Source organism: Myotis davidii, unplaced genomic scaffold (genome assembly GCF_000327345.1).
Source record: "Myotis davidii unplaced genomic scaffold, ASM32734v1 scaffold710, whole genome shotgun sequence".
Taxonomy (NCBI): Eukaryota; Metazoa; Chordata; class Mammalia; order Chiroptera; family Vespertilionidae; genus Myotis; species Myotis davidii.
In genome coordinates, this window is record NW_006284328.1 from 386,237 (window position 1) to 399,590 (window position 13,354).

The 13,354-nt window shown below is 50.8% G+C and overlaps 1 protein-coding gene across 1 annotated transcript in view; it reads right to left on the reverse strand.

Moving 5' to 3' along the window:
* MAPKAPK2 (mitogen-activated protein kinase-activated protein kinase 2) overlaps window positions 1–11,826 on the reverse strand; it is a 31,505-nt gene extending 19,679 nt beyond the window's left edge. Inside the window, exon 1 of the mRNA XM_015569373.1 lies at window positions 11,764–11,826. Coding sequence (XP_015424859.1) covers window positions 11,764–11,811 — 48 coding nt within the window. The 5' untranslated portion in view covers window positions 11,812–11,826. The remainder of the gene's footprint in view (window positions 1–11,763) is intronic.
* Between the last annotated feature and the right edge of the window lie 1,528 nt (window positions 11,827–13,354).

The window sequence follows — 13,354 nt, forward strand, 5'->3', positions numbered from 1 at the left end:
ATTAATGCAATAAATGCCATTAATATTAGAGGGTCTAGATGATTTCAAGCTGAATAAGTATCTTAATACCACCTCAGACTTGTGGTATTTTTTTTTTTTACAAACATTAACTCATTAATGCCAGGAGATGGCTGCCAAAAAGTTCGCATCACCTTCAACTCCCTAACAGACCAAGTACCTGGATCAAGATAGAGGAGTCCAGACCCAACCACGCTCTCAGACCACATCTAGAATCCAGTGCTCACTTCCAGGAAACACGTCTGAAAAATTCCAAAGGATCATGACCAGGATGCAGGAGGTCTGAGAATCATGTCACACAAGGAAGGGTTCGATAAACTGGGACAATTAGCTTGAAGAAGAGAAACCCTGAAGGAGTAATTCCAGACCGAGATGTAATAACAGTTCTGAAATTCTACGGGACAGTCAGAGAGAAGAGAACTAACTTAGACTTGTCCTACTGGTTCCCCACGGTATAGATTACAAGGAGCTGACCCCAAGAGCAGGGGCCTGGAAGGGAGAGCTCTCTACTCCTGGGAACATTCCAGCAGAGGCTGTCAGGTGGGCTCGCCAGGAAGTCCTACACTGAGTAAGAGAATAGTCCAGGTGAGCAGTAGGCACTTTCTAACACCATCTTGGGTCCAGAATTTGAGAGGGTAGCAGGGCAGAGAGTTGGGAACAAGAAGTAACCGTCTCCTTTGACTCACCAATCCCACTTCTAGGTATTGACCCAAGAGAAATAAAAACAGTAAGTCCACAAAGACTTGTGCAAGAATGTTCATAGGAGGTTTATTTGTCATAGCCGAAAGCTGGAAATACTCCAACTGTCCACCAACAGGAAAATGGACAAGCAAATTATATCACATCCAACAACAGAATACTACTCGGTATAAAAAGAAGCAAACGACCTATACAGGGAACCATGTGGATGGCCCTTACACAGAAGAGTTAATACTAACTGATCCATTTATAGGACATTCCAGAACAGGTCAAATTAATGTGCAAAAACACCAGAACTGTGATTGCCTGGGAAGGAGCATAGCGGAGCTTACGAGGGTAATACAAATGCCTATTCTATATCTTGGCAGAGGTTTGGGCTGCACAGATGGAAGCATTTATCAGAACTCATAACTGATACACTTAAAACTTGAGCATTTCACTTTATATAAATCTTAGCACACACACAAAAATGCATGAACAAATATTGAATTCTAATTAAAATCTATGCACAATGAAATGTTTAGGGTGAAGTATACTGATGTCTGCAACTTACACCCCAAAAATAAGATACGCTGATAGCTGAATAGAGAGATGGGAAGATGGAGCAAGATATGACAAAGCAAGGTGAGCAAAATGTCCATGGCAGAATCTGGTGGTTGGTATATGAGTGTTCACCACACAAGGCTTTCAAGTTTGCTGCATACCTGACATGTTTTACAATAAAGAGGGGGAAGTACGAGGGGAGTAACAGCCAGTAGGGAGCACAAGGAAAAGAGGGGGTGGCTGGGAGGTCACGGGAGGAGGGCAAGGGGAAGAAGGGGGACCGTCTCAGCCAATACAGCAGCCTCTCCAGGGCAGAACTGCAAGCTGCAAGAGGCCTGGCTGACCTGGCAACAGGCGATTTTAGCCAGGATGGAGCACATGTGAGGTTGGTGCTCAGACCTTTGTGGTTGTAGTTCTTGCTCCCATGGGACCTGCTCCATCACTACCCTACTCTGTGCCCAGGACAAGTCTCCGCCCCTCTCTGGCCTTGGTACCTTCCCCCGGACTGAAGGGACCAGTTTAGAGGATCCTTAAAGAGCTTTCCAGCTCTGACAGTCTACGCTCACTGCATCTGTGCAAACCACATTTCCAGACAAGAGCCAAAGGATGCAGAGATGCAGTTACAGCTTCAGCGAGCTCTAGCCAGTATCCTACACACAACGGCATGAAGCATGCTGTTGTGTCAGTATGTCTTCAAAGAAAGGGACTGGGTAGAGCCAGCTCTCAAGTATCCGCGTGTGGATTATCCAACTATAGAGCAGCAAGCACTGAATCAATGAGCAGAAGTACCCTCCCCCTAACATAGAGCAGGTTTCTGGGACACAGAACATTATGGAAGCCCAAGAAAATTAAGGAGATAAAACTGCACTGATATTTTGAAAAATCCCATTTCAATAATTTTTATATTATCTACTCCACTATCTCTCCCTCCCCCACACCCAATGGCATGGATAATTTAAACTGAACTGCATGCATACTGTTGGTCTTTCTGTGCTCTGATCTATCTACTCTGTAGTTCTCTACCCCAGGGGACATGCATCCTAGAGTATACCAAGTGATAGAAGGCTATGCCAGAAAGCGGGCCGACCAGTTCTAATGCCCATTCTGCAATTAACTTGCCGAGTACCTGCAGGCAAGCCACTTGCGCTGCCCCCTCCTCTGGAAAATCTAACATATGCCTAGCCCACCTGAGGTCTAAGTTTTCTTCCAACTCTAAATTATTTGACATCATTCTCTCCCCCGGGTAAGTAATGTAACCATGAAATTTGTCTAGTTTTCAAAAAACAAACTTATAGATACAGACAACAGAATGGCGGTTACCAGAGAAGAAGGGGTGAAGGGAGGGTAAATCCCTTTACCCAACATGGAATTGTTATATGGAATTATAATGTTGTATCCCTGAAATGTATAATGTTATTAACCAATGTTACTTCAATAAACTTAATTTTAAAATTTGTTTAGCTTTTATATATTCTACTAGAGGCCCAATGCACAAAATTCGTGCAAGAGTCAGCCTTCCTTCCCCTGGGCGGCACCGGCTTCCCCTGGCACCCGGGACCCAGGCTTCCCTCTGGCACCTGGGACCCGGGCTTCCCTCACAGTCCTGACTTCGCCTGAAAGGACATCTGGTCTAATTAGCATATTACACTTTTATTATAGATAGCCCTTCTGTGTATAAGATCACCTTTAAACTTGCAATCTAGATGGGTCCAACATGACCCTCATTTTAGGCGCATGGGAACCAAGGTTCAGGAAGTGTAGGATGCTTGCCAAGGGTCCACAGCTGGTCAGCGGCACCGTGAGGGCCAAAACCCAGGCCCCTGAGTAGACCACGCAGATTCCTTGGAAAAGTCCTGGGGACCCCGGAAGCCGTAGGGAGCCCCTCCTATATTTCAGTACCTGTAACCATCCCCTCTTTCTCTGCCTCACCCATTCAAGAGTCTAGGGCTCCTGTCCTCAAATCTTAAAGGGGAGAGGAATATGTGTGTTTCTCAAACCAAAGACCATTACCTCACAAGTCAAAAGCAGCAACTTCTGGCAGAACTTCCTTCCCAGCATTCTCTGGGAGGGGGGAGGGGGGATAGGGGAAGGGCCCCACCTTTGGGTAAGAAAGAATTCCCAGAATGGCTGACTTGTCTACAAGTGCCCTGAATGCACTCCCGGCAGTGGTGATGCATCCCTGGCTGATGGGGAAGGAGGGAGTCATCCCTGCTCCTCCCCGACTCCAGGTCCCCCTCCACCCTTACCCAACACCCACCTCAGTGAGCTCAGAGCTTCCTAGCAAGGACTCCCCGGCCTGGGGGCCACAGCAAGTCCTCAGGGGTCAGAGCTGCTGGTCCCTCCTGGGACGCTGGAGCCTGGGAGTCTGCAAACACAGCTCCAGTTGGCAGCAGCAGCTAATACTCCTGCTTCCCAAACCAAACCCTGGTCCACCCAGACTTCCTGCTCAAGGGGGACTGAAGGCCGGGATCTGCCCTTTCTACTGCTCCAGACAACGATCAGAGGGGTTGGGTGTGCTCCCCTCCCATCTGAGCGGCACCGGCTGCGGTGGCTGAGGCTGTGGCTGAGGCCGTGGCTGTGGCTGAGGCTGAGGAAAGCCAGAGGAGCTGAGAGGTGACCGACAGCTCACCCGAGTTCCTGAGGACAGACTAATACCCCTCCCTTTGGGAAGGTCAAAGAGAAAAGGCAGCGTAACAAAACATACATACATGCACACGTACAAAGATAGGAAATCCTGGGCGTGTTTTAATGACACTGATGTCTGCTCACACTGGAAGCGTGTGCTCCCCGGCGAGAGTGGCCGATTCCCACCCACATTCTCACGTGTTCCCCAGTGGCCAATTTCCTTAGAAATCACCGTGACCTCCTGGCACAGCTGTGCCGGGAGGGCTTGAGGCCTGCAACAGGCTCGGGGATTCCCTGGGCCTGAGCTTGCTCCAAGTGACGGACCCAGTGGGCCCTCCCAGGCCTTTCTCAGGGGGCTGGCCATCTGGGGGACCAATCGTCCATACTCACCTCCCGTCTCCAATGGCCTGACAACAATTCTACCCAGGACGCTCAAATTTTAAAACTCCACAAACTTTAGTAAACCCACATCAAAACTTGAACTCTTAAACTTAAACCCAAATACCTTCATCCCCATTCCCTGAGTGATGGAGAGCCAAGTGCGCTTCCCCCCGTGGCTCACATTCCACCAGAGACCCTTTAGCTGGGGAAGAAGGGAGAAAACACCCAGCCCTCCTGTTTCTCCCTGGCTGCCACCTCCAGGTTCAACACAGTCTCCCCCACTGGACAGGGGAATGCAGAGATAAGGGAGCTAAATCTTGCTCCCCTCCACAGCCAGGATTAGCGAGCAGCTGCCCTTGGGATCACCAGCCCCTCCCTTCTGACACGGGGGAGCTCTCAGTAGCCTGGGCCTCAAGCAGGGGTGCCGCTTACTGCTTGTTCACCCCCCACGCTGCAAACTGCCGCTTCCCAGGCATGACAGATGTAGCTGCTATTCAGTATTATTCAGTATGTTCAAGTCAGGACAAAAGCCTCCTGCAGAAGCACAAAGCCAGCAGGGATGCAGCCAGGGCCAACTTCAATAGAAGCCACCTGCCAGGGGCCCTTCTCTGCCACACCCCCCAGCATTCACACACACACACACACACACACACACACACACCCTCTTTTAAGACTCTCAAACCTGTGTTGACCTGCAGTCAGGTGAATTCTCTGAACCTCTGGACAGTTATTCTAGAGCAGGGGGATTGTACTACCATTTCTCAGACCTTTTCTGTAGGATGTTAACAACTGATAAGCCAAAAAAGGGGGTCCTGTATACGCCACAAGCACTAGGTTATACAAAGTCAAATAGATTCTTTTACTACAGGACTTCTCAGAGCCTTTAAAATTGTTAAAGTGCACTGCAGAATGTTTCCCAGATTTACCTGATCACAGAGCACCTCAGAACTGGCATTCCACCAACACAGTCCAAGACTGCAGTGTCTTCCTCCATGTTCACCAACTCTCCGTACATTGCTCTTCTACCATGTGGAGCAAATAAGAAATACTTTTCCCCTCGGTAAGCTTCCAGTGAACAGATGAATGGACAGGTTCATGAGCGCACACACACTGGTGGTATCCTCACCACTCAAATCAACCGGAGTGAAGTTTCTGCCAGGACCATGGGAATGTCATACAAGATACTCAACCTCTGCACACACTCCAGACAACCTCGGCTGTGAATCGCCTGTGCTATGTCACCAAGGACAGGGGTTCTGTCCCAGAGGAGCCAGCTGGTTTCATTCCCTCACCAAGTCTCCCCCTAGACTTCCCCACTGTTTTGCATTTGGCCAGAAGGGTAACTGGGTGACCGCAGTCGATGTACACACCTGTGGTCGGGGAAGGGTCACCGCCATAAATGTCACACAAGGTCTGAGTGAGCCCAGGGACCAGTACCACTAATTCCAACAGAGAAACCTAGAAGGAGTACAGGCTGACCAAGCTTGACCAGCGAAGATTCTCACTCAACCCTCCTCCCATCAGGGCCAGACACCAGTGGGCAGGTAACAATGACACTCAGATACGGCATCGATCAGCGGTTCTCAACCTGTGGGTCACGACCCCTTTGGCGGTCGAGCGACCCTTTCACAGGGGTCGCCTAAAACCATCTGCATATCAGATATTTACATGACGATTCATAACAGTAGCAACATTACAGTTACAAAGTAGCCACGAAAATAATTTTATGGTTGGGTCACAACATGAGGAACTGTATTTAAAGGGCCAGAAGGTTGAGACCCACTGGCATCAATGGTCAACATTTCCCAGGGTCCAGGCTTTGCATATTCAAGCTACATCTCTCAGGCGTCTCTTAGATCTGATGGTAGGCCCCCACCTCCAAAAAAGTTGTTTCTCAGACTGACTTTCCTTTGGGTTGGAAACAAGCGTGTGTCGGGATGTACTTGGAGAAGACCCTTCAGCAGCCTGTTTTCCTACCACGGGCTCCCTAGTCTTTGGGAAAGAAGGAGACTCTGGAAGGGTGTCCCCCGCTGACCTCTGCAGTGAGAGGCAGGGCCCCCACAGGAAGTCTCTGCCTCTCGCGCAGCTGCCCTTGCTCTGCAGCCACGGCCTGTTCCTGGCACACAGTGAGATTTCTTAGAACACCTTCAGCAGAGAGGGAGGCTGTGGTTAGCGTCCGGGCACCACCAAGAGGCCGGGGAATTCCTCCTGCTCTGGTTCTGACCTAGGAGGGGAGGAGGCCTGATGTCAGCTCTCCTCCTACCCAGCAGCATCGGAAGAAAACAAGATGGCATTCCATCAGGCAGCACCCAACTACCTCTATTCATCGCCGCACACAAACTGTGTGCTTTACCACCTTGGGAAACAGCCGCGTTGATTCCTACTGAATTTCTCTTCTTGTCCACCTGGCAAAAATTAGTCACCCTATAGGAACCGGGAGTGAAAGGAACATGGACAGTCCTGTCCTGTCCTGCCCAGGCCCCACCCCAGAGACAGAAGCACAAGTCTCTTTCCCGGCTCCCATCACCCAGCCTCTTCCCCTGGACGCCTCAAGGCCAGAGAATCCTTTGCTTTCACTCATTATCCCTCTCGCCTCCTCTAACTGGGGGAAGGGCAGGTTGTGTTTGGATGTAGCTGCTTCTGCAGCTGACACTTTAATTCTTGATTTTAAAAACTTTATTGTTTAAACACCAGTTTGCCTCTGAGGCAGCCAAGGCCCCATGCCGGCTTGTTAATTATCAGCTGCTAAACAGCACTTTTCTCGTCACTTTCTCATCAGAGCTGATGAGGCGGAGGCCACTGGGGATACGATGCCGGTGCTGGAAAGGGGCCGGGTGGCAGTCTCAGCCGAGTCCCAAAGCAGCACACAGGAAGGACCCGGGCCCACTCCTGTGGGCAGGCGCTGCGCCCCAGCTGCACACGCAGCCCTGCACTGGCACCGGGAGATCCCAGCAAGCCAGGCCTTGGCCTCGGGAGCTCAGGGTCCAGCAGGAGAGGACATGAGAGTGACTGAAGTCACATGCACGGCAGTCGTACAGCGAGTATCACCACCACTGGGATAAGAAAGGTAGTCAGGTACCCTGCCTAGAGTGGAGGGTGAAAGCTACGCCTTGAAGGACAGCTCAGTGCTCCGAGGACATAAAAGGACACACAAATGGAGGGCCCAGGAGACGCGATGGGAGCCTAGAACACACTGCAGAGGGGGCAGCAGGCATCTCCTGGCAGGGCGAGCGTTGGTGCGCGATGAGGTAGAGGCGGAAAGGAAGGCCAACGCCAGCTTACTTGAATACCATGTTTAGAAGTCAGAGCCCTTCGCTGGAGGGGAGGGGAGGCTACGAAGGTCTCTAAACAGAAGTGGAGTTTATGGTCCTATCTGACTGGGAAGGATGGTGGAGTCTCTGAAGGAAACCAGACCAGTGCCCTTGAAAAGCAAGCGCCGGGAAGAGAATCAGGGCCTCTCTCCCAGGGAACAGCCGGGAGAGGTGGCAGGCACACGTGCTCCCCAGCAGACGGACACTCCTCGGGGCTCCGCTGTCAGGGTCCACAAGAGGTGCACTTTTCCCCATCTCTCGGCCAGGCCTGACTGCCAGGAGGAGCCTGGGGGTGGGGTCCCATCTCTGCATCTCTTGAGAGCCCGTGACAGGCTGTGCGCTCTGAAAATGTGCTGTGACACCGGGTGGCAGGGAGCGCACATAGCTGCGCCCAAGCATCTGTGAGGCTCGGGAACAGGGAGCGTTGAGCAATATTACAAGTATTGGAAACTAAATCTGGAACTTAATAAACACTGATCTCTAACAAGAGGAATTTTTTGTGATGGTAAGTTTCTAAAAAGGAAGCTCCCCATCACTGAAGGGATTTAAGCATAGGTTCCATAGATCAGAGGTGGCCAAACCCTGATCATTGTCAGGTAAAAATACACCTTCCTGAATACCACCCTGTAGAGTCTTGAACTCAATTAACATACAAAGAGTGGAGCCCAGAATCTGTATTTTCCAATGTTTGCCAAGGTGATGCTGACAATCATCCTGGTTTGGGAGCCACTGGGCTAGATGGCCATCAGCCATACACAAGACAAACTAAATGCTATTTAAGGTCCCTTTCTCTTGATCCTCTGGCCTGAACCTCAAAACCTCCCTCAGGTTCTTCTACAAATCCCGCTCCAGCTCAGGGAAGCCTTTCCCAGATGCAGAACGACCTCCTTCAGAGTCAGCACTAAGAGCCTTCCTTCTATGACGATGGAATGTTCTCTGCCTGCGCTGCCCAAAACGGTGACGACTGAGCATGTGAAAGGTGCCTAGTGCCACAGAGGTACTAATTTCATTTTATTTCACTTTAAATAGCCACATGTGGCTGCAGTTACCATATTGGCCAGTGCAGCTTCTGTGAACGCCCATCCACAATCACTGTGGGGTCCAGGCAAATGCGCACATCCTGACTCCATTCCCTCCACCACCGCGGCCTGGAGCTCATCGCAGCCTGAGGACCACCTGACGACAGGGAGACGCAATGCAAAGAGAACAGCGGGAAGGGGGAGCTCTGTGTTGGCTGTGCCGGAGGAAGCAGGTAAGAGAACAAAGAGCCTGAACAGAAGCCCAGCCCCGGGGCTTGGTCCTGCTCTGCCAATGAGGCAGTGACACCAGGAGCCCCGCGGCCATCACCGCTGCGGCAAGCAGACCAGACCTCATCCTCAAGGACCCCCTCGTCCCCCAGGGCACAAAAGCTGGGGTCTCGAAGCAGGTTTGCACTGACCCTTTTTGGCTGTACTGGGGCACAGAAATCCAAGAGAGAGGAAAGGAATCTCACCAGAGAAAGTTCCAGACCTCAAAAGTTTTCATCAGGGAACTATATCGTCTGAACACTTCCAAACACAGCTGGCTCCCTGCCCAGGCACAGCACAAAGGCCAGAGTCACACCTGACTGAGGACTCCAGATTCACATGTGTGGTCTCCAGCCTGGACTCCTGCCTCCCACTCCTCAGGCCCTTTCCCCAGCATCTGCCAAGACACGTGCTCTGAAGTGTCTACCAAAGAGGGAGGTTCTCTGAGCCCAGAGACAAGGACTGCCTCAACCTTCTGCGATGCCAAATGAACACAGACAGACGCGGCAGCACGTGCGGCCAGGTGGGCGTCACGGTTAAACGGCTGTCACTGTCCAGGAGACGCAGCCTGTCTCACCTGGAGGACAGCGGACAAGATGCGTCTCAAGGCTCCCTGGGCTCAGGCCATGGACGCTTTCTCTTTGGGGAGGCAGCTGGCCTGCTGCAGAGACCGTCCTCGGAGGAGAGGGACACGGGAAAGCACGCAGCGGGAGGAGGGCTGGAAGAAAGGCGAGGGACAGAAAGCACTGTGGGGAGGGCCATAACCATCCATCAAAGACTAGGTACTTTTGCTGAAGTTTACTGGAAGTTTTCCCCTCTTTCTTGCTCTATAAAAAGAAAGAAAGAAGAAAAAACAACATGTTGCAATTTCCTTTGTCACCGCACATGCTCAGGAAAAAACAGGCCCGGCCCATTGCTTCACTTTCCCATCTGCACTAACGGTCAATCGCCCCATCCTGAGCCCCCACTTCTGCTTGCCCAGCTCCTGAGAGACCGGAGCCGAGAGCCTTCCGGCACCTGCCTGCCTCCTGCCACTCCTCCACCCTGGAGGTGAACACACAAAGGATGTGACTCTTCAGAGCAAGAGAGAAGCCCTGCGAGGGCCCAAAGGGGAGTAAAAATCACCCCGTCGCCCTAACCGGTTTGGCTCAATGGATAGAGCATCGGCCTGGGGACTGAAGGGTCCCGGGTTCAATTCCAGTCAAGGGCAAGTACCTTGGTTGCGGGCACGTCCCCAGTGGGGAGTGTGCAGGAGACAGCTAATCGATGTTTCTCTCTCATCGATGTTTCTAGCTCTCTATCCCTCTCCCTTCCTCTCCGTGATAAATCAATAAAATATATTTTAAAAAATAAAATAACCCTGCCACTGGGTCAGCCTGGCCATTTCCTGTCATTGCCCCCTCCCACCCTGGCTCTGAGCGATGGTCAGGCAACACCCCACCCCAGCATGTCCTATCAGCGGAAGACCCATGGGGAGACAAGCCTCTTTCCCCCTCGGCCACACAGAAGGTGAGAGCTCCCAGTGACGTGCCTCTGTTGGCCTAACTTTTGTCCGCACGATCTCCTGGGTGTCACAGGGGTGAGTCCACGAAGTGTCCCTGTCAGTGCCAGGCTAAAGTGATCCCACCTCTCACCCCTCCAGCCTCAGGGAGCCATCCCATGCCTCTGTATCCTTCGTGGCCAGTCTGTTGCCTGCCTCATCACTTCCCAACACCACCTCCCTGAGCTTCTTTCTTCGTGTGTAAAACCTGGAACTGACCACCTGGCCTACCTACCAGAGGTAAAGTAAGTCCTCAACGCTGTCGGTGGTAGGTTCTGCGACTTTAAGTGAAACAATGGATAATGAAACCAATTTTAGCGTAGGCTGATATATAAACAAGAGCTCAGTTCCACAGCAGCATCTTATCAATGTCATGATGGAACGACGTGACTGTTCGAGGACCTGCTGTACTCCTGTCACTGTGTCAAGTGGGAGCCTGTGTGAAGGGCACAGCCCCGATTTAGGAGGCAGTCTTCTTCACTCCTCTCGTTCCTTATACACACACATAGGTGTTCTCTCCTCCTCTGAACTCTAACTTCCCAAAGGCAGGGCCTACATTTATCACTAGCAATTTGCACAAAATAAGCATCCATAAATATTTGATGGTAAAACATAAATTGCTAGGTCAACTAAGTACTGAATTATAACGCAGCCACAGAGGAACGATTAGAGGCAGTTCTGCAAGCTATAAGGAGCCCCTTTTAGAGTTGGATACTTCCATCAATAGCATCCTCAGGGCTCTGGACTGGCTATTGTGTCTGCCTGCAGACCCTCCCCCTCCAAATATTTCCAAGGCTCACTCAAATGTCACTTTTGTAGTGAAGCCCTGCCTGAGCCCCTATTTAAAATGTCAGCATCACACACACACACACACACACACACACTCCCAGCATTCCAGGGCCTCCTCCTCTGCTGTATCTTCTCCTTTATACCTATCACCATCCAATAAGCTGTATCACTGAACTGACTGTTTTGTATGTCTCTCTCTGCTAGAGGGACGATGTCTCTCTCTGCACGATCTCCTGGGTGTCACAGGGGTGAGTCCACGAAGTGTCCCTGTCAGTGCCAGGCTAAAGTGATCCCACCTCTCACCCCTCCAGCCTCAGGGAGCCATCCCATGCCTCTGTATCCTTCGTGGCCAGTCTGTTGCCTGCCTCCATGCAGGTAGGATTTGTAGTCTGTTTTGTTTTTCTGGCCTGTTTGTTACAGTGATATATGCCTAGAGCCTAAAATAATTCTTAGTAGGTGCTCAATAAATAATTGCTAATGAGTGAATTATTCTGAATATGTTTCCTCTAAGACTTTTACTTTGTAGTATTATTTTTAAGGATGAGCAACAGAGTGTAAGTAAAACACCTACCACAATGCCCGATACGTAGTATCTGCTCAATAAAGCCTTGTTATTCATCTGGGAAGCCTTTCACAGTGTTGCTAAACTTTCAATAGTGATCTAATGAGGCAGAAGACAGAAGGCTGTTGTATGTATCCAAGTCAACCTGCTGCTCTGATCTATCCTTAGGGAGGGAGGCTGTAAAAGTCAGTCTTGGCTCTGCTAATTGATTTTCTTGAGTATAAGTTGCTTTGGCTCTCAGAGGGATAGAAGACACATAAGGCAAATCCTGCTTAGAAAAGTGGGAGGTCTAGTCTAAGCTGCTAGAAATCAACCCCCATTATTCAGAAAATTCCTCTCATCTCAAATAGCAGAAGAATTAAGGGAGCCCATTCTAGGCCAATCCTGCCATCTGAGCCTCCTGATGGCCAGTCAGCAGGGAAGACAGGAGTCAGGCAAGGAGGAGAACACGTTTGTAAACACTGCTTGAATGGCTGAATGAATAAAACTACTACAGCCAGGAGGAGGGTGAAAGAACAGTGGCCTGCAGACAGCAGCACAGAGAGGAGGGCTCCCAGGCCCCAGGCGCCCTGGAACCTGGCTGATCACCTCTTTCACAGCATCTGCTTGTCTTCCCAGTAGTGGGGTTGCAACAATAACTGAAGAAAGCTCTTCAATTTGGGGTCCTTCCGGATCAAGTCTCAGTCCTTTCATTTACAAATGAGGAAACGGAGTGGTGGGCCCAGACAGGTTCTAGGACTTCCTGAGGACCACGCCGCCAGACCTCTCAGTTCTGTTTCCCCTGGAAATCTGGGGCATGGAGTTGAGGTGGCCCCACGAGGTTCAAACCTCTAATCTCAGTCCCGGCAACTTGGTGTGCAATGCTGGTCCTCTTGCAACACACGGAAAGGCCAGCAGACAGATCACTGTGGACTGCATCTGCGTGTCTCTGCTGTGTCTGAAGCTAGCTAAGAGATGCCAAGAGCTGAGGGAAAGCTGGCAAGCTCCACAGCCGTTCCTCCCTCGGTCTAAGTTTCCCGAGAGGCAGAAGGGCTCATCTCCACAGCGGAACAGGAAAAGGAGGGGCTCTGGAACAAGGAGTAGAGGAGAAGAGGCATCAATGGGAAATGGGGTCAGGGCCCTTACAAGAACGAAAACTCTTAGCAGAAGTAGAAGGTGCCAGCTTGAGTCAGCAGATCCAAGTGGGTGGAGGGAAGAAACGCCCAGAAGTCTCTTCTGAGAGTGGCTTTTTAGTGGACAGGAGGAATAACAGGGACAGACACTCCCGGGGACCTTAACATACACCAGTCAGTCGCACAGAGTCCGGCCTAATATTGTCCTTTTCCCAGAACCTCCTCTTCACCCTGAGGATCGGGGCTAGTACCTTATATTTGTGTAGAGAGCATCCACTGCTAGTCAGTTATCGTGCCTTTATGAGGCAGCAGGTATAATGCTCAGTGCCAAAGTCCTCTATGAATTTAATAATGGCATTCAGTCACCACATGGAAATAAGAGAATACAAAAGTAATGAAGAGGGAGGTCTTCAAGGAATGCAGAATCCCATGTCTAGCGGAGCCCCTTGCACATGGAGAAATACATTGAACACGTGCAATAAAGGTTT